The sequence below is a fragment of the Notolepis coatsorum genome (assembly GCF_963971535.1).
Source record: "Notolepis coatsorum genome assembly, chromosome: 19".
Lineage (NCBI taxonomy): Eukaryota > Metazoa > Chordata > Actinopteri > Aulopiformes > Paralepididae > Notolepis > Notolepis coatsorum.
In genome coordinates, this window is record NC_140183.1 from 7,284,434 (window position 1) to 7,306,675 (window position 22,242).

The 22,242-nt window shown below is 43.1% G+C and overlaps 2 protein-coding genes across 2 annotated transcripts; both read left to right on the top strand.

The window, feature by feature from the left end:
• Positions 1-5,724: 5,724 nt before the first annotated feature.
• Positions 5,725-10,106, top strand: LOC311245917 (NXPE family member 3-like; the record flags this gene model as incomplete). The annotated part of the gene is made up of 2 exons (XM_084335941.1): positions 5,725-5,859; positions 9,363-10,106. The coding sequence occupies 2 exons, from the start codon at positions 5,725-5,727 to the stop codon at positions 10,104-10,106; spliced, it is 879 nt and encodes a 292-aa protein (XP_084192067.1).
• Positions 10,107-11,368: 1,262 nt separating this feature from the next.
• On the top strand, positions 11,369-18,344 carry LOC311245918 (NXPE family member 3-like; the record flags this gene model as incomplete). Its single annotated transcript, XM_084335942.1, has 3 exons — positions 11,369-11,438; positions 17,520-17,726; positions 17,812-18,344. 3 exons carry the CDS (start codon positions 11,369-11,371, stop codon positions 18,342-18,344), a joined length of 810 nt encoding a protein of 269 aa, XP_084192068.1.
• Positions 18,345-22,242: the final 3,898 nt, after the last annotated feature.

Below are 22,242 nucleotides of genomic sequence, written 5' to 3' on the forward strand. Positions count from 1 at the left end.
TCCACATTGATGTGGCATAATTGCGAAACGTGTTTAGTCCCTTGTTTGAGCCGAATCTGGGTTTAACATGATTTGTTGAGCTTCCTCTGGTGTAGTGGTTGTGGTATTCACTGACCTTTGGGAAGTCTCGCATGTCAGATACGCGTCCACGTTCCCATACACACCTGTCCAGGGCCCTATTCCCCGTACCTGGTTCAACTAAGTCGATCAAGAGTCCCATTATCCAGATTCAATTAACCCGATGTTTGAAGCCAGGATTTTCCTGTTCCTCGAAGGTGGATTCAGTCTCGTTAACTCGAACCAGACTTGAGACCCAGGATAAGTGCGCGCGGCCGCTTCAGTTGAAAAGCCATCACGTATCGATAGCAGAGATCCTGATTTTCTAACGGCATTGATTGATTAATTGATTTAAAACTTTATTAACAGATTGCAGTACGGCTCAATAGCCTCGCCGACAAGTTAAATGCGTTATCTATAGGCTAATTTTAAGTCCCTCATTACCCCAATCAATCAGATTATATTTCTTTAAACTCGCCTGCTGGCAGTAGGTTTATGGATTGAATAATCAAATGAGATCTTGCTAGCGAAAATAATTAGTTAAACTGTTATACAGAATAAGGATACAGCTCTCTTACCCATTGATTGATGTATGGTGGATATTTTACTTATCTGCACTGTGGTGTGAAGGTTTGTGGTTTTGACTTTCACGCAGACGGCCCGGGTTCGAATCCCACTTCTCCTAGTCTTTTCCTTCTTTTTGCAATGTAGGATTAATTCAATTTGGTGCACGTTGAGAGCTATATAAAGAATGACATCCTCAATGCATGTAGATTTATAATATTTTAACTTAAAACTAGGCTACTTTTGCGTATAATCATTAATATTATATTCCAAAAAATTATATTGGAAACGTGGGGTTTCGAACACCGGTCGCCCGGTTGCCAGGATTGAGCACTACCGCTGCGCCACTGTGCCAGACGGGATATATTCATTGTTTATCCATTAATGGACGAGAGACCCGTGTTTAGAATATTTTTTCTTTTGAATGAAGTTTTATCTCTTTATTCTCAAATGCATTAATGTGACGTCAACGGCTCATTCAATTTCTCAAATCCGTCAAACAGCGCATCTCATCAGACATTTTAATCCCAGTTACAATATCACACAAAAACCACAATCCACGCATAGACACTTCAATTTTATGCTTGAATGAAACACAATCCGGGCGCTCCGTTAAGCAAATCTACAGCGGAGAATATATGAAACTAATCAGAGCCAAACGGCCGATAGGTTTCATTAATTAAAAATATCCCTGCGGGATTCACATTTGCAATGCGCCGTTATTAAAATAACCACATGCAGCGTGTATCGCGACTCCGAGCGCCGTATATGACGTGCATTATTTTATTTAGGACAAAGTAAATCTATAGGCTCAATATGATTTATTATCAGCATTTAGTTCTATTATTATACATTTCAAAAGCCCCCTCTAGGAAAACGAAGCACAGAAACATAATTCAGAATGGTATAAATGGGATCTCTAGACTGTGAGAATCATTTCAGGAAGCGAGCTGTCATTTATTTGCGGGGGCGTGGCCATGGTTAATCCGGCTAACTGAAGTTAACCCTGCTCTCGACCAGGCTCAAACTTTTTGATCTGTTGTCATGGTGATTTGGACAATCGAGCGTCGGGGAATGGAAAGGTCCGGCTTAAGTCAGACTAGACCGGAAATTATCCGGCTAACTCAGTTATCCAGGTACGGGGAACGGGGCCCAGCTCATTTTTTTTTTATTGATCTTTTTCCCCCTCCATTTTCCTCCGCATATAATGTATATACCATCTTGTTGTGCGCTCCTGGCCACCGCATCGCGCATGCACACACAACACACTGCTGAATAATTCTGTTTTGCATCAATATATATATGTATACTGTGTATATTGAGGAAAAACAGAATTATATATACAGTATTGAGGCAAAACAGATGACGCATGTGTGTATGTGTGTCATGTGTGTGTGTCTGACAGCTTGAAGTTTATCATGATGATATGATGATAACACATAACGTTATTTGAGGAAGCCCTTGGTACCCAAACTCCTGTATCCAATAATAATAATAATAATAATAATAAATATATCTGATAGACGGGTACGCGGGACCCGTAGGCCTACTGTAATAAAGTTTTCAATCAATCAATCAATCAATCAATCAAACATCTCATAACTCCCTGGCTGTCACGTGGCTTTTTTTTGTGGCTTTTCTGAGCCAATAGGCGCTTTGCTTGCGTGGAGCAGCCGGGTGAGAGTGGAGCAGCCGGGTGAGAGGTACTGTGGCGCCTCGCTCTGAAGGCTGTGCTTGGCTCGGTCCCGCGATATTTCCGCGCCTCGTCTCGTCAGATTTTCAGAGCAAGTCGGACAACATTCTAACCGTCATGCAACACGTTTGGCGAGGCCGTAGTAAAACCTGCGCAGATCTGCGTCCGCCTATCCCATCTCGAACACGCCTAGTGTTTTGAAAATACATTACAGGGAAGCGGAACGTTTCTCATTTGGCAAATGGGGGAGAGGTTTTACTAACGGACTTCAGTTGCAAAACTGGCGTTATTTTTTTCCGTAGCCGCATTTCGCGGAGACGCTCTCTGATTGGCCACTTCATGTGACATGTGCGTCCAATCGTGTGATGCCTAAGGTTAGAGTTTGTCTTAGAGCAGGGCGATAGAACACCAGCCCTGATTCCAAACTCTAACCTTAACCAACTTCGAAAGAGTCGCCTAAGCTTAACCAGTGATAAACTAGGCGTTAGGTATAGTCTATCCTAATAGACAGTCTCCTCACCACTGCATGTATATATTCCCTCCCCGCCGTATGTATATTTCCCTCCCACCCACCCACCCCCTCCTAATGTACAGTCCCCTCCCCATCATATGTATATACTCTGTCAGGATCTAGGGGTAACAGTACTGTATATTTGAATACCGTTATGTCACAAATGTATCAGTACTAAATACCTATATGTCCCTATGCCATAAATGTCATGTATGTTGTGTATGTCATAAATGTCTATATGAATTGAAAATGGGGGGACCCTGATGGAAACAAGACAAACGTCTTTCTCAGGTCTGCATCCCCTTAACAATTGTATGTATTGAGCCGTACTGTATTGTACCCATTCTGCAATCTGTTAAATAAAGTTTTCATTCATTCATTCATTCAGGCTGTTAGACCCGGAAATGGGCTAAGACACAGCTCGTCACGCGATTGGGCGCACATGTCAGTGGCCAATCAGAGAGCGTCGCCGCAAAATGCGGCTACGGAAAAAAATAACGCGCAAAACTGATGCAAAACTGAAGTTTTGATTAGAAATAGATACACTTCCTTGTGAAAAGACAATGATTATATGTATAAATGTGGGCGACCGAATAGGAGTTCTATGTTTGTGAAATAGAGTGAAGGACTAAATTGCAATTTGTTGTGTGTATGTGAGAACAATGTGTAGAGACGGCAGTTAATTACAAGAGTTGCTAGAGAGACCGCCACACTGAAAATGCTGCTCAAAATCATTGAGGGAATTTCGTTTTTCACCACAAGGTGGTAACGAATCACAACAAGTAATTTTTAATCCATTACAATGGCTTGATTTTATAAGTTAAATACGCTGCCTATGCTACAAAGCAAATAGATATGTCCAATAGAACATTACTCTACATGTTAAATGATATGGAAGTAAAAAATAGTTACAGATAAATAAATAGATATGTTAGAAACTAGAAAACAGCTTCACAGGACATTTTTGAGCTGTTGAAACGCTGCATTTCAGTAGAAATATTGCATCCTGATTGATCACATTGCAAATTTAGTACACAAATATCAGATATATCACAGAGTATCAGGTTAAAACTCACACAGCTAACACATAGAAGACACTTGATGTTGGGAGAGATTAGTTGTTTTAGACTTCAGAAAATACATTTAAATTAGAGAACTATGACATATGACATATGGACAAATGTTGAAAGTATATTTTATTGTTTTTTATTGATATTTTTACTGTATCAAATGGGGCATTAGCTCTTTAGAACTATGTAGATTGTTGCTTATAAAGAAATTCCTTTGCTGTTAAATACACACATTTGGAAAATATTAAATGAAAGTGCACTTCAGCTCATATAGGCTTTTAACAGAAATAGGGAAAAGATTGTTAGCAACGTCTGCTAGTAAGGTAGGGAAGGATATTGTACTAGTAGGAGGAACTTTGGGGATTTAGTCAAATAAAATGTTTGCTTTTATGAAAATCATGTTTTTAGAAGGGTGTTTGAATTCCATAGCTTCAACAAAGACTTAGATTGGGTTATATTATATGATTAGAAGTGTTTTTAAGGTCCAGTCTCAGAGTTTAGGGGTGGGGCGAAGAAGGATTTGTGAGTGGAGAACGGAAGAATGGGGCAACTTGCATACTTATGAATGACTGCGGGAGGTGTGACCTGTTGAGGATGCAGGCGCTAACAGAAAATAATACTGATGTGTTTAGATGTGTTTAGATTCAATAAGTGAATAATGAAGGAAGAAAGGATTCTGTGAGTGCAATCGATTAATGTTTTAATGAGAGACAATGGTTTATACCAGTATGCTAGTTAAGACTATACACGTTTTTTGAAAATTATATATTAAGGGAATGTTTTGAATATATTTAATGCAAATGTAGGAGACCACATATGGGGTGATTTCCCTGTTGGTGATGATATGGTACAATAATCAATAAGATGTTTCAAAGTATGTGATAATAAGTGAATGAGTACGCATGACACCAAACAGTATTAACATTTTTATTCTGTACTAAGGACAGAGTCAGAAAGAGAGGATATAGAGAATCAATTATTAATTTAAAATGCAAAAACAAGCTGAATCCTTTTCCAACAAGGAAATATAGAAATAGACAAGACTAGAATAAAATGTATTCAAATATAAATCTTGAAAGCGAATTAGGAAATGGAGCAAAAATGGATTTATGGATTTCAAGATGGCCGCCATGTAAAATCAAGGTTCTGCCCATTAATAAATATCTTGGTCCATAGCGCGCTCAATATTACTGTACAAAACCTGCTTGATTATTGCCCCAAATAGCATGCAAGTTGGACAAAGTGGGTATGTCTGGAAAGAAGAGGCTTGTGGGTACCTATAAAACCAATGTACACTCTGATATATTCATGTGAACGGCCAAGGGACCTTTTGGAAGATGAGCATGGCAGTTTTCTCTAGGTCGAAAATTTAACATAATTTTGAATCATTGCCTATTAAAACCCCCTTCCCAACAGTTGGTACCAATGGAAAGCTTAGCTTCTCTAGTTTACAGGGATACCAATACCTTTGTGTTCGCTCAAATATTGAGCGCGCTATGGACCAAGATATTTATTAATGGGCAGAACCTTGATTTTACATGGCGGCCATCTTGAAATCCATCATGATGACGTGGCCCCTACCCCAAAATGAAAGCTATGGTGATGGGGAACACGTGGAAAAAATGTGGTGCTTTTGTCCGGCGCGTCCACATTTTTTTGCTAAGCCACCGTACTATATACTATACTGTACAAAAAGAGCATTTTAAGAATAGACACATAAGTGAAGAAACAAGACACATTGCCCATTGTGTTTTGCAGTTGAATATGTTATTTAGCCATTTTTCATGTGTTTTTGTTCCATCAGATAAGCGTGCAACACTGTAACCTCAATGGATTATGAGATGGAGACTGGTAACTCTAAGAAGACGAGAGCCTCACTTTTCCTTTCCAAGAAATATATCACCATCTTCATCTTCCTGGGGCTGGCTGTCCTGCTCCTGCTATATACGGTCCCGTCTTTTAAGGTCAGAGCACAGTTATGACTGGGTCTACTAAAGATGGACCCTGTTTAATTTAACTAATGTCACAAATATATATATTTCTGGTTGTATTTTAGTTTATTTTGGCATAAGCTCCCGGTGCACCCAGGGAATGCACAGCATATAGAATCCCGGTAGACAGGATTTCACTGGATTCCAAACTCTAGCCGTGTTTTAACTTAATCTCAGAATACTCTGTCCTCTTCTTATTACAAAATATTGCTATAAATGTTATAGCCATAATAAGTAATATATTTACATATTGTATAGAAAATGTACAATGTCTACGTATTACAAATAAGTACATATATTGCATATTTAACTTGTCTACGTTTTCGGATTAACATTAAAGTGCCCCTGCTGGGGATCAAACCTTGGGCACCTGTGTGAGAGGCAAGTGCCTTTACATCTAACCCGAACCTTAGTCCTAACCCTAACTTTATATCTTAACCATAATGTTAAGCAAACATTAAAACTAACCATAACTCTAACCATAATCATATTATTGGTGTGTGTGGATAAGGGTGGGCGGGGGAGTTAGTGTAGTGGTGTGACCGTGTGAGCACTCATGCAAGCAAATATGTAAATATATTACTTACACAATACGTAAATATATTACTTTCACAATACGTAAATATATTACCATCAACCCTACTTGATCAGGATATATGATTAATGCCCTTTCCGACGTAGAGCCAGAATCTTGGTTAAAGATTATTTTGCAATGCAGGTTAATGAAACCAGGATTTGTTGTGTCCCTATCTTTTTTAGGTATTACTGATATTAAGGCCCCATATAATGTTGAGGGGAGATATCCTAATGTAAAAGCCTGGTTATAACATTATACATTATTTAGGAGGTAATTTCCAAAAAACGGATATCTGCATATGAATGCAGAATCTGTAGGCAAGGGATAAGGTTTCTGTTTGTAGTCCGAGGCCTGGTCCGAGTTGTATTGTTTTGAGTGAGGATGGCACTTTTAGGCGGCAATTTCTATAGGAACATAATTTGGTTGCATGCAGATAAACAGTCCATGTGGGGAGCTATGGAAATATGCATGGAATTATTGGCCGAAATGTCATCTGGACCTGAAACGCCACAAGTATTGTGTGGAAAAACATTCGACTCTAGTAATAAAATTAACAAATTGCTTTCAAAGTTGGATTACACAACCTTGCATGGAATGTGTACCGTATGTACTTCTCTTTCTTTCAGGATGGCTGCCTGTAACATAGCAATCCTTATTTTGCGGCACATATCAACCATTGTTTTTCACATAGTAACTGTTGTCTCTTGCACAAAATAATGATTGCTATGTTACATGCAGCCATCCAGGAGGAAATAACTACACAGACATTCCGTGCGAGGCCTCTTTGGAATAACCACAGGAGTTGGCAATTGACTGTAAACAATGACAGAAGAGGAAGTCTGAGCAGCCAGAGGTTACACCTGAAAGCCTGAAACATTGCTCATTGCTTGTACAACCAAATTAAGTCGGTATTCTAACCAGAGTGCAATGTAACAATAAAGTGCATAGCAATATACAGTGTAATATGTGGAGTATATATGATGAGGCTACAGAGTAAATATGGTAAGCTAATGTATACAGTATTATTATATACAGTGGTATGAATACAAGCCAGTGGTATAAATAATAAGAGTAGTTATGGAATATAATGTAGATAAAAGTATATACAGTTTGGGTAAAACACACACACAGTATATGATATATATGTATATACAGATGTAGACAAATACTTTGTATACAGTGTTATTGTACATTGCCATCATATAGTGTTATATGGATAGACTATAGATTTAGGAAGTTATGAGTACAGTGACATAGGTATGAGTACAGTGTAAGACAGTTGTAGAGTTCAGAGTTCTTACGGTATAGGTTGAGTATAGACAACAGAGGTCTGAGTTCTTATGGTATAGGTTGAGTATAGGTTTAGGTTTACTTTATTTGATCAAGGGGGACAGCGTACATTAATAAAACATTTTACAAATGTAAATGCACCCAATTTTTGCCAAAAGGTATATTCTCTGTTGTGTCTTGGCTTTTGGCCTTTTTCTAATGATATATAAAATGATATATAAGTTCAAAATGTCACTCATATTACAGTAATGTCTGAAGGTATATTCTCTGTTGTGTCTTGGCTTTTGGCCTTTTTCTAATGCTCTGATTATAATTTTTTGGTCTCTTTTTTATTTCCCAGCAAAAATCTAGCTTATTTAACTATCCTGTTTATTATATGTATGTATAGACCCGCCAAAGGAAAGAAAGAATGTTTATTTTTATTTTTAATCTTTTTTGTTATATGCCGCTGTACAATTGTTTTTTAACAAGAAAAAAAATAAGATTGCATGTGTGAATCATTATGGAATGTAACTAAAGTAATGTGCAATAAAAATACTTGTAAAAAAAAATTTAACAATAGTATTTATTATATAAAACTGGTGGACAAAAACACTGTAAGCCCACTTCGACTTCCTGTCAGGAACCCCAATCAGAGTTGACCGGGCAGGGTTTGATTCACGGCAACCTGGTGATACTTCACACAATGAAGGAGAACGATATCAAACGTAAATAAATACCACTTCACACAATGAAGGCAAACGATATCAAACATAAATAAATACCACTTCACGAACTGAAGAAAAAGAGATATCAAACTTCTCACAATGAAGTAAACGGATATCATACCACTCTGTGATTCAACTTTATCAAACATTGGCACACGTGTGCATAACCACGCCATCCATATAATATGGCACACTAAGCCTGCCCGTATCCATGTCTGAGAGAGGTACCTTGTACATGGGTTGGCCTTATGGTGGGGGGGAAACTGACACACAAATAAACAAACAAACGTAGATAAAGAAAACGAATCCGCCCGAAGGGCAATACCCATTTATTTTTGCCCGTCTACCCGCCACATCTATATGAAAAGACGGCCTGGCCAAATGCACGGTTTTTTTTTAAGGGATTGTACAGTCCCCCCTTGCCGCACCTCTAGTATTCCTGGTTGAGGCAGACTTGATGTTGATGAAACCAGACAAAGGAGGAGGAGCCAATCCACACTTTATTTTAAATACTAGACTACAAAATACTTTTGATAAAGAATCCGGTTTTCCCAACTGATTTTTTTAGAATGTGACAGTGATGGTACCTGAATGGTTTCTTGTCTAGACAACAGAGGTCAGAGTTCTTACAGTATAGGTTGAGTATAGGCAACAGAGCAACACATTTAATTGTCGTCATAAAATAAAATAAAAGATAATAAAGGCGGTTGTTTAGGGGACAATACAACATGTTGGACAAAAGCCCACACTCGGAACAGGGTGGAAAGGAATCCAACCTGAGCTTGATATAAGAGCAAAATGGCCGCTGTGGTGGTCAATTCTGGTATTAAATGCATCATACTTCATGAGAATACTATGAATAGGTACAGTAACCTCTCTTCTCTTTCAACCCTCTCTACCAGCTTTGGCCAGAAATCCACTCCACCCCTCAGTACCTGGCCCCTCTTTCACACCACAACCACAACTACTGTAGCTACTGGGGCCCAGAGTTGTCATCTGAGGAGGCCCTGGAGCAACGCTCCCTACTCGATTCCATTAAGTGGCCTGAGCCTGAGCCTCCACTCTTCTCCACACTGAAAGAGACAAGTGCCCCCTCCCACAGCTGGTTCACAATCCTTCCGGTGGTGGGCGGCGGAGAGCGGCATGTAGGAGATCAGCTCGGTGTTCGGATCCAAATGAACGACTTCCAGGGTCGGCCCAAGCGATACGGGGGAGACGTCTTATTTGCTCGGCTGCACAACCGGAAGCTTGTCGCGGGCATGATGGCGCAGGTGGTGGACCACCTGAATGGGTCCTACTCTTGTGTTTTCCCATTACTCTGGGAGGGTAGTGCACAGGTGGAGGTGACACTGCTCCACCCTAGTGAGGCTGTCTCTGTGCTTCTCAGGACAAAAAGGCAACAGCCTGACCGGCTGTTCTACAAGAGCCAGTTCCGCTCAGGCAATGTGTCCGAAACCATGGTTTGTAACGTCTGCCTGACTTCAAATCAGCAGCCACTGTGCAACTACACCGATCACAACCCAGGAGAGCACTATTACTGCTACAAGCCCACGAAACTGAGCTGTGACAAAAGGTTTGACAACAATATCGGTGGCTTGAAGAGAACCGTCGCCACCAGGCAAGACGCACTGCTCTTTAAAAGGTGAATTAAGGTTATGGTTGCACAATCTGATTTCAGTGTTCTCCCTGGAATAAAATAATTATTTTAAAAGAGCTGAGCTATCCAAGCCATACGCCATACACAATCAAGGTCAACAGTAGATTCAACATTGAGAGTTCTACATTGATTTATTCATAAATCTTTTCAGATTTATTGTGAACATTCATGACCTCTAGAGGAAGAATCCTATTGATTTTGATGACCCTGTGTCCTTTCCTCTAACACCATCATCAGGCCAAACTTTTAATTATGAGTGGCTCCTTGTGGAGAACAAATTGACTATGTCCGCCATATTGGATTAAAAACGTCATTTTGAAAAACACTTTTTTCCCCTATACTCCCCCTATAACTGATTATCTCAACCTGCTGTGTGGCATCTGGGGACCATTGTTTTCCAATATATTATTTATTCCCACAAAAAGTATAAACTATTCCCTAGCGGCTTGTCGGATCATGGTTACATTTTAAATTGTACATACATTGAAAATGTTATGTAAAATAATACGGCCACCATTTCGATTTCTCAAAAACTAATTGTTTCCTACTTTTTCCTACTCCTAGGCCATTCAAAATAATCAATTTACTGATTAAAATCTGTATGAAGACAGTTTGACCATATCAGGGTCATTGTCAAAAGGCACAATCTAGGATTTGGCCCATTTAATTTATTTTGTTGTCTGACACCCAACAGCGTAAGTACAGTAGTTGTACTGTTGAGACCTATAGAAATGTCCTCTCTTGGGCGGCTGGGTGGCGCAGCGGACATATCGCTCGTCACCAACGCAAGAGACACCGGGTTCGACTCCGGCTGTCGGCGTTGCCTCCAGCTTGGGCCAGTCGTCATACTAACTCAATTGGCAGAGTCAGCGGGTGGAAGTCGATGGGTGGTAATCTGGACGTTGTGGACAGCGACTCCTACAGGTCGGCTGGGGACACCTGCACAGCAGTGACAGGAAATGGCGGGGGTAGTGTGAGCCTCCCACACGTTACTCCTCGCCAATGAGAGTCTGCGCTGGCAGGTGAAAAGATGTGACAGGCTGCCTCCTCGTGTATCGGAGGGGACACGTGATGCAAGGCTTCTATCCTCCCTACAACCGGCCAGTGGGGGGAATATGCGAGCAACGTTCAAGACAGGGGAGGGGAGAATTGGCACAGTGGGTAATTGGGATGGGAGAAAAATAGAAAAAGAGGAGAAAAAGTGCATACAAAATAAATAAATGTCCTCTCTTTTTCCTCAGGGGTGTCAACATGCAAGTCTACATAAAAGTCCACAACTCCATAAAGTCTAACAGTGTCAATGTGTTGCCTAAGAAGCAAGGTAGGCCTACTGGGAGTGCATGTGTGTTTGCCTGTGTAAAGATGCTGATTTGTAGATGTAAATTATGTTATAACCCCAACTATAGAACTCTCACAGGTGACTTATGTCCGGCTGCTCCAGTCTCTTCTGTTTCTCCGGTACCTCTGGAAAATGAATGGACTATTAATAGATCATTCCTAGCTCCGTCTGTGGTTCATGTAGGCTGTGGTTCCTGTGAGCAAGACATGTCCTCTTTGATTCTCCATAAAGGCCTAATAACATTTATTTCCCCACAGTGGCTCTACATTGATGATGTAATAATCGGTGCAGGGGTTGCAGATTATTTGTTACATTAACATTGATTGGGAACATGTAGAGTGTTTTTTTTCTTTCCCGTTTTTTTTTCAAAACTGTAACTGAGGGGTTACAAAACCCTGACTGTATTAAAGATTGTGATAGATTAAACCACTGCTAGTTATGTACTTTAATTACTGGCCAGACAGTACATCAAATATAGATGGTGAACACCCACAAGAACACGGCATTGACACAGAAATAGTATTTGAGAGTAATTTATTATTATTAGGCAACGTTAGGTTACAGAATGAGAATTAGGGTCGCGTAAAGTCAGTCAAGAGCATGAGTCACTAAGAATAGCAGGAATCCTATGATGGGTCTAAGTTGACACCACCTGTCGTATAGTAGCAACTATATAGGGCAACACTGGTACCGACTGGAGACAATGGGTTCCCTCCGGGGGTGTAAGGCCTGGAGGGTAGAGGAATGCTCGGATACTCAGTCTGATTCAATGATGAATAAAGAGACTCCAGGTACAGGAGTCGGTTCTTGTAAACTCCCTTGATCAGCAGCAAAAGCAATAATTGTAATCCAACTGCCCGACAGCATTGATGACAGCTAGCCAGCCCCGTCCACGAGGCAGGCCCGAGTTGTAATCCTCACGAGGTTAAATCCTCGTGAATATTACTCTGGTTTGAACGTAGGTAAAGGGATATTCTGTATATATATATAAATAATATACAAAGTATATCAAACGATAAAGGTAGATTCTCAGTTTAATCTGGCCCTTCACAACAGCCGCCTCCTAATTAGTCCGCACCTAATTAGTTAAAGGAGACAGATTAATAGTCCAGTCAACTGCTCAATGTCTGTTGTGGGGAGTAGGGCAATCTACAAAGTCAGTGGGTCATGATCGTCATCAGGGGGGTCAGGGAGCCTCGGCAACTCTATCAGCCTCGCCACGGGTCGGGTGTAGGTCCGCCCCTGGACAATAACTTCGGCCGCTCTGACCTTTCCGTCTGCACCAGTGATCACTTTGCTTACGCGGCCGGCCGGCCACATAGCTCGGGGTAGTGACTGGTCTATGATCATAACGACTGTGTCCACTTTTAAGTTGTCCCTGTCCTTGACCCGCTTCTGACGGGCTGGAAGGGATGGTAGGGAGCTTAGGAGGAAGCGGGCCTGAGACTGGTTGATCTGTGCTTGGCTGTGTCTCCACATCCTCCGTCTGTTCCTCTTGTTCTTCCGGTGCCCCGTCTGAGGAGGAGCCGGGTCTGAACCGCGACTGGGCATCCTTTAGGTCCGATGTGGGCCGCCTCGATTGGGACAAGGAGGTCCGGGTGGTCGGAGCCTATGAGCAGGGTCGGTGTGGCGCCGTCGATGAGCGGTATAGGTAGTCTGCGTAGGTGCGCGTACTTCGCCATCAGCTGTGGGATGGGGTAGTTGTACCGTGACAGACCTATGTCGTGGCTGGTGAAGGCGTTAGTGATGCTATACTGCTTCTCGGGCTGCTCGACCGCTGCTATCGTGAAGGAGACATTTTCACCCTTTATGGTCTTCCGGTCTCTTCTAATGGTACGGATTGTCATTGTTTCTTTGACACCCCGCAGGCCCAACTGGGCTGCGGCGGAAGCGAGGAGGAGAGTCTTTTCAGACCCATCGTCAAGGACGGCGTAAGTGTCCAGGACCTTGTCCTCGTAGCTCAGGAGCACTCTGACCACTTTGATGAGCACTCGGGGGCTCCCGCTATGCTTGGGGTCTATGTGGAGCACTCCTGTTGGTCGGTTGCCTTGTTTGGCTAATCTTCGCTGGTGGGCCCCGCACAGTGAAGCGCAGTGAGCGGCGCCCGCCTGGTCCTCCTCACGCCACTGATCAATTTCGGCGGGGTTCAGTGTCTTGTATTCGTCGCACTGTGCCAGCCAGTGTCCGCCGTCGCAGTAAGTACAGGCGATCTCCCATTCCTCTCTGGCGGGGGAGTTGTAACTCGGCGGTGGTGGCGCCGACTCGGGGTAGTACGGGTGGCACTGTGGGTCCCCGTGTCTGCTGCGACAGTCAGGACACCAGGGGGTGGTTTCAGGACTGGTCTGTGGTGACACCGCCTCGGCCTGGTACATTACCGTGACGGGCCTACTTTGTTGTCCTGGCGGACGCTTGTTGCTGTCGTGCAGGACCTCCAGGTGGGCGCCGTCGCACTTGCTGCATCTTTTCTTTAGGCGGCACTCAGCTGCCATATGGCTGCGTGCGCAGCGGAAGCAGCGGCGGTTCGCTTTGATCCACTGACTCACCTCGTCAGCGGTCAGCCTCTTGAAGGTGTCACATTGAGACAGCCAATGTTCATTTTCACAGTACTGACAGACAGCCTTCCACTTCTCCTTGACGTGGGTGTTGTGGCTCGTCTGCCGTGGCTCAACCTCGGCTTGGTGCATAACTGTCACGGACCGGCGGTTGTCATTGAACCTCCGCGGTCCATCTCTAGGGCTAGAGTCACTCCACACGAATGTGTCCAGTCGTAGACTGCTGACCTCCCTGGCGAGGAAATCAGCTAGGTCTAGGAGGGATGGTTCTGGGCCGTTGGGGTCACGGTGGTCTTTCTGCCGCCGAAAACGCTCTTGACGGGCTGGAGGGAGCTTCTCCAGTATTCGCTCCACGTTAGAATTTGCATACAGTTCATGTCTCCCCTTCTCCTTTTGTGACCCCAGCATCCCCACGAGGGATTGTACCTTGATAGAGAGGTCATCTAGTGCTCTATTGTCTTTGGCTGGGGGGAGGCGGTCGATATCTCGTATTTCTTGGATCACGTAATCCCATATGCGTCCATAGCGCTGGTCGAGGGCCACCAGAGCCGCGGAGTATGGGGTGCTTGAGTTGGAATATGCCAGCGCTATGTTATACGCTCTGGGCACCTTGAGATGCTTGAAGAGGATGGCATATTTGTACGACTCGTCGTGGACATCGGACATCATAGTCTCCAAACACATGCGTAATTCCGTGTACTGTGCTCTGTCCTCGCGCGTAAAGTCTGGGAACGTCGGTGCGCCAAGGTAAGATGCCATGGATGGCTGGGACACCGATGAGCGTAGGGGGAGAGGCCTCCTGGGCGAGTCTCCCCGTACATGGGGTCGTGGGTTAGTGCTGGGTGGGTACCAGAGGCCGGGCCCCCAGGTGCTGCTCCTCGGTGCTGACTGTGTATTAAACTCAACCTTGGTTTGGGTCGGGGGTTCGTAACGCAGTGGCTCTGGGCTGGGGTCGGGGCTGTACTGGGCCTCCTGGTCCAAGATGGGTTCGTGCTGGTGGGCTTGATATCCCTCCTCTTCCTCCGCTAGGTCCTGGAGTCTTCTAGTTAGTTTCTCGGCGACGTAGGCGGGATCTTCCCGTTGGCTGGGTCCCGTATAGACCGGTCGGGGAGGGGGCTCGGCGACATAGGCAGGTTCTTCCTTTTGGCCGGGTCCCGTGTAGTCTGGTCGGGGAGAGGGCTCGGTGACGTGAACAGGTTCTTCCTGCTGGCTGGGTCCCGTGTAGATGTGTCGGGGAGGGGAAGGTGCCCTCGACCCGTGTCGTGATGATCTCCGGGAGCTCCGCGTGGAGGAGTGGGGGATCAATTGTTCTATCATCTGCGCCTGCAGGCGGTCCCGCTCCGCTTCGCGCTGTGCATTGGCGGCGTCGCGCTGTGCATTGGCGCGGTCTCGTTCCGCCTCGCGCTGTGCATTGGCGGCGTCGCGCTGTGCATCGCGTTGCGCGTTGGTACGGTCTCGCTGAATGGTTTCTTCAGCCTGGAGGCGCCTCTCTTCCAGTCTGATGGTCATCGCCGCGTCAGCCTGGAGGCGACTTTCTTCCAGTCGGAGGCGTTCTCTTTCTAGTGCAGAATGTTCGCGCTCACTCTGTTGTTGCGCTTGGCGGCGCTCTCGTTCCGCTGCAGAGTGTTCGCGCTCACTAAGGGCTTGCGCCTGGAGGCGCTCTCGTTCCGCTGCGGAGTGTTCGCGCTCACTAAGGGCTTGTGCTTGGAGTTGGTCGCGCTCACCCTGGAGTCGGTCTCTTTCGGTTGAAGCTGTCAGCGTGGCGATCAAGGCTTGCGCCAGTCTCTGGTCAGCCTCGCTGGGGGATGACACTGGTGGAGGTGATCGGGCGCTGACGGGGCTTGGGGGAGACCTGTCCTCCTGGCGCGCTCCGAGGTCTATCTCTTGAGCGCGGTACTCTTCTCGTGGTTGCGCGCCGAGGGCTGTCTCGGGTATGCGCTCTTGGGTTGGTTGTGCACCGGGGTCTATCCCTGGAGCGCTTTCTTTATCCTGGAGCGCTCCGGGGTCTATACCGGTGACGCTGTCTGGAGGTATAGTCACGTCATGTCCCGCTTGGTCCCCCCCGTGAGCTAAGTCAGTTTTGTTTGAACCCTCTGGGGTCTCTACTGGCGGGGCCGCCAAGTCGATAGGAGTGGGCATGCTTAAACTATCCGTTTTATTTGTATTTAACGTCCGTTTAGATAAGCTAGGGGGTAAAACGAAAGCGAAGTCCTCTAGATATGGAGGTGGCTGACGTTTGCGCTGCGGGCGTTCTAGCTTAGGGGAGCCGCTTGGGGAGTGTTCACCGCTGGCCATGTCAATATTAATATTATATTAAATATTACACTGATACCCTCCGGCTCGAAGGACCAATTGTAACTGAGGGGTTACAAAACCCTGACTGTATTAAAGATTGTGATAGATTAAACCACTGCTAGTTATGTACTTTAATTACTGGCCAGACAGTACATCAAATATAGATGGTGAACACCCACAAGAACACGGCATTGACACAGAAATAGTATTTGAGGGTAATTTATTATTATTAGGCAACGTTAGGTTACAGAATGAGAATTAGGGTCGCGCTTGTATGGCGAAGAATATACGTAAAGTCAGTCAAGAGCATGAGTCACTAAGAATAGCAGGAATCCTATGATGGGTCTAAGTTGACACCACCTGTCGTATAGTAGCAACTATATAGGGCAACACTGGTACCGACTGGAGACAATGGGTTCCCTCCGGGGGTGTAAGGCCTGGAGGGTAGAGGAATGCTCGGATACTCAGTCTGATTCAATGAGGAATAAAGAGACTCCAGGTACAGGAGTCGGTTCTTGTAAACTCCCTTGATCAGCAGCAAAAGCAATAATTGTAATCCAACTGCCCGACAGCATTGATGACAGCTAGCCAGCCCCGTCCACGAGGCAGGCCCGAGTTGTAATCCTCACGAGGTTAAATCCCAAACGATAGTGGAAATCAACGATGCTCTTCTCCGGTGGTCACGTCCCAATTCAATATAATCCAACCAGTAATGGTTCTGCAATCTTGACGTTACTTCATTAAACTCTGACACTTTTACTATTCTATTCGCACGTGGTTCTCAATGCTCTGTTAGAAGCAAGGTTGCTCACTTCACTGCACGTTGACTCGTGGTGAAGGTGGGTAAGGTACTGAACGAAGCTGAATTGAACTAAGCGACTAAGCACGGTGTGCGCACCTTGCGCTGTATTTATACTTAAGTGAATATCTAGTCCCAACCTCAGTCCTTGTCTGGTATCACTACGCTGACTCCGGGCATGTTCTGACATGCCCCAAACTTGCCCACTGCACCTGTCTGAGTGCGAGACTGCCTGGAGCCTAGGGCGCTATCCAATAAGGAGAGTGAATATTACTCTGGTTTGAACGTAGGTAAAGGGATATTCCGTATATATATATAAATAATATACAAAGTATATCAAACAATAAAGGTAGATTCTCAGTTTAATCTGGCCCTTCACAACAAAAACCATTGAAGAAATGTCTTATTTGCTCTCAGACGAACCAGAGGGGACACCAAGGCCTATGAAGGTGATGCCTTCTGGATACTACTACCAGGGTGTGTGGCGAGCACTGGGTGGAGTTCCAGTTCGCCAGTTCCTTAACTCGTCTGCCGTCATCCAGTGTCTGAAAAACAAGCAGGTTCACCTGTATGGGGACTCCACTGCCCGACAGTGGTTTGAGTACATCAATAAAACGTTACCAGGTAAGTGTTGCTAATCAATTTTACTATTTTTGCATCCATATCTTTGTTTAATTTTAACTTGTTGATCATAAATCTTGGCCCTTAGAGCTGACAGAGATCATTCACTCTCCTGTGAAACTTGGACCATACGAGGCAGTGAACATCACCCATAATGTCAGGGTGACCTTCCGCTGCCACGGTCCTCCCATCACCTTCAATGTCCCAGTCAGCGTGCTTCGCTATGTAGCTAATGAGCTGGACCGCCTGGTTGGCGGCACAGACACTGTTGTTGTCCTCAGTCTCTGGGCCCATTTTACCCCTTTCCCCATTGAGATCTACATCAATCGGCTACGCAACATTCGGAGTGCAGTGTTGCGCCTCTTTGATAGAGCCCCTGGAACACTGGTGGTGATTCGCATGGGAAACCCAAGGGCTCAGGCATATGATCACCTACTGTCCTACAGTGACTGGTACGCCCTACAGCAAAACAGGGTGCTCAGAGCCATGTTCAAGGGACTGAACGTTCGCATGGTTGATTCCTGGGAGATGAGCATGGCCCACCACCTTCCCCACAACATCCACCCAGGCCTGCCCATTATCAAGAATATGATTAATGTTCTCCTGTCCTACATCTGCTGAAAGAAGAAAGAGACATTAAAGGCAGTGTTTGGGAAGGTACTCTGAGAGTATAGTTTTGCAACCTACCAATTATTTAACACTGGAAGAAGTTGAACTACTGAAGATCTACCGTCAAGAGAAATATAGTTTAGTTAAAGTTATGATACTGTACATCACAGTATAATCATGTATTCATACCGGTAAGTTCTACTGAGGAAATGTTTGCAAACCTAATGAGTTTCATAGGCCTTGTGCTATCTAGTGGTTTGCAATAGGGATGTCCGATATTATCGGCCGACCGATATTATCGGCCGATATCGGCAGTAAAATGTGATATCGGAAAATATCGGTATCGGTAAAAAAAAAAAAAAAAAAAAAAAAAAATTGTTTTTTACATTTATTTAACCTTTATTTACCCAGGCAAGCAAGTAAGAACCAATTCTTATTTTATTTATTGTCAAAAGTATGCATGTTGGTTTAATTCAACAACAAGAGATATGTAATGTTAATTTTAACTTTTTTAATGATCATATTTTGCACAAATAATGCTTACATTTAGAAAGCCTTTTGAATGCATCCAGTGAAATTATTAGTTACCTGAAATTATTCAGTTTTTTTGGGGGGAAACCCTGCATATATCGGTATCGGTTGATATCGGTATCGGTATCGGAAATTAAGAGTTGGACAATATTGGAATATCGGTATCGGTAAAAAAGCCAATATCGAGCATCCCTAGTTTGCAACCATTTCCTCAGTAGACAAAGACGCATCTGGTTATACTGTGAGCTTCCTGTTTTGGAAAGGCCCATGATGATCATAGAGGTAGGATTAAATTAAGTCTAATCATGATAATGATGATGATCACAGAGATAGGATTAAATTAAGTCTAATTTGGCTTGTATGCATCAGGGTGTACCTTAGAATGTACCTTGAATCCTACCTCTATGATCATCATTATCATCATCCAACCTGAGGTTGTTGATGCAAAGGTTGTGTTGACACAGGAAGTGGTGTCAGACCAAGGTCCTCTGTAGGACGTATTGGCCTATATCAGGGGTGGCCAACCAGTCAGAGACTAAGAGCCACAAAAAAATTACTGTGGTACCACAAAGAGCCACACCATATACCAGCGTTTCTCAACCTTTTTTTTCAGTCACGGCACCCTTCATGTGTTTATAGGTCTCACCCTCTGGCCTCTGAAGTTGCTAATGTCTTTTTTATTTGGGCCTCACAGGGTTAAAAGTACCCTGTGAGACCCACGGTTGCAAAATTACAAAATCACTTTTAGCCATTTAAAAAAAGAATGTTTATTTAAAAAATGTTAAAGGGGAACTATTTTACTATTTCTTTCACTATTTGGGCACTTTTACACAATTCCTGTGAGTCTATGGAACACCTAGGTTTTTTTCAAAAAAAATGCATTGTTTTGTATTTCTAATCAAGTACTAAAAACCGCATTTTTCTACCTAGATCTAGATCTTAAGCCGTTTTGAGGCTGGGCTCCAACCACTGTGTGGCCTGGTGCCAACTGCCACATCAACTGCCACATTATTATGCAGCTGAGAAATCTCTGACATCACAGATATGCAAATTTTCAGATGACTCAGTTCAGTGAGGGTGAATATTGTGAGAGGAGAATTGGAAGAATTAGAGACATATATCCTATTAATATAAGTCCACATAGCTAAGAAACAATGGTAAACACTGAAAAAAGCCATTTATAAGATAGTTCCCCTTTAAGCACATGTATAGTCAATTGGTCCTGTTGTTCAGCCTCACAATGCTATTTGATAGTAAATGTGTTTATATGTCCCACCCTCTGGCCTCTGAAGTTGCTAATTTCTTTTTAATTTGGGCCTCACAGGGTTAACCTCTTAAGCCCGAGATATACAGTAAAAGTGTATATTTTCAGCATTATGTTTGTTTACCAATTATTTTAACTGTTATTAGTGAAATATAAGATTATAGAAATCTCAGGGCATTGAGTCGGAAACGGGCGCATATTGACAGGAGGAAGTGAGTGTAGTCTTTTGAAGGAAGAGACTCAGGGCTTTCAAATTTCGAAAAACTACCCTACCCAGCTCACACCAGCCCCTGTCAATCATCTGACTTCTGGATTTACTTTTTAATTTCTCTTATTTTTTGGGATTATCTCCCACAAACCTGAACGTTATTGCCATAAAACAGAACGCAGTTAGTTTCTCTACCTTTCTGTGAACGTCTTGCAAAAAACGGTGTTGCAATATGATGAAAAATGGTGGAGAAATTTACATTATAAAAAAGATGGCAGAATTCAGTACTGTATCTACAAAACCTTCTGTTTAATCATCTTCCCTTTATTCATTTGCTTAGATTTTTCAGGTCTGGTCAATTTTAGCATGGTGTTATTTACAGTCAAAGATAATTTTTTTTTAAATAGAATTGATATTCTCCTTTGGTTCATTACAATTTACTCAAGCCTAGTAACAGACACACTATTTCTGACACTGATCCATATATGTCCCTAGATTCAGATACCAAGAACATGCAAATGGACCATTTTTTTAAAAATTGTAAATGTTTATTCTACGTCCTTATGGAATGAGTGACATAAAAAAAAAAAAGTAAAAAAAAAAAAAAAAAGTAAAAAAAAAAAAATTATTTTTTTTTATTTTTTTTTATGGATGGAAGAGCCGCACATTGACGGGCAAAGAGCCGCATGCGGCTCGCGAGCCGCGGGTTGGCCACCCCTGGCCTATATGAAGACCATTCTGTATGAAGAACATTCTGTAGAGTCTTTTCCCGCTTTAGACCAGTTACAATAGCATTATTCAAAGTTGATACTCAGGTTTGGTTGTCTAGTGCCTTAAAATTGTATTTGTGTGTGCACATCTTGGAACTCTTTTTAAAACTCACTGGTATATCCGTCACTTCCAGGTGATTCATTCATCTTCAGTTTTTTTTATATGGTTTTGAATTTCTTTGCATGTTAACAATTTGTATTGTATTATTTATTATTCTGTAACTTGGGGTACGTTGAGGTTTTGAAAGAAATGTATTTGTTCATTTGGGGTTGCAATAAAGCTTTTGATAATATTTGCAAAACTACTATCTCCTTTCTTTTAGTTAGTTAGGTTTTTGTGTGAATGTCTTTCGGATTTGAGATACATCAGACTGGTGCATCTGGTTACTTTGGCTTTTTTCTGTAGTCCTACCTTTTGGTGGAAAACACAGACACCATTCCTATAGATCGCTGCAGTATTTGGCCGGCAGGATGCTTACATTGTTTGAAACATTTGTTTTGTTAGTGCATCATTTTATGTCAAGCAATTACTTTGGCTGCCAATGAGCAACTATTGTGAAAAGATAAGAAAAGATACATGATATATATCTGTATATCTGTATGTTGTGTATGTCATAAATGTCATTATGAATTGAAAATGGGGGACCCTGATGTAAACAAGACTAAAGTCTTTCTCTAGTCTGCATCCCCTTAACAATTGTGTGTATTGAGCCGTACTGTACCCCAGGGGCGGTTCTAGCATCAGACCTTTAGGGGGGCTCAGCCCCTAGAGCAGTATCATCATTTCACAAAATGCCATGGTATGGCAAGGGAGGGGGCAGGTGGGGGTGAAGGGGGGGTCTTTTTGGTGGATTTTTTTTGTCAAATCAGTTGTGCAATAGTAAATTTTGGTGAGTTGTTTCTATACATTTAGATAACATTAATGAACAAAGGAGACAACTAGAGTATGTAAGTTGTAAACGTATTATTTTTTTTTAAATTCCAGTCGATCATAATGATCATGATCATATTACGGAGCGCTCACTGCGTTCGAGAGAGAGGGAGAGAGAGACTCACATTTTCGTATGGGGAAAAAGACATTTCCAGTGAGTGAAGGTTTGTTCAAATCATGAGGGAACAAAATACTATTTTGAGGGG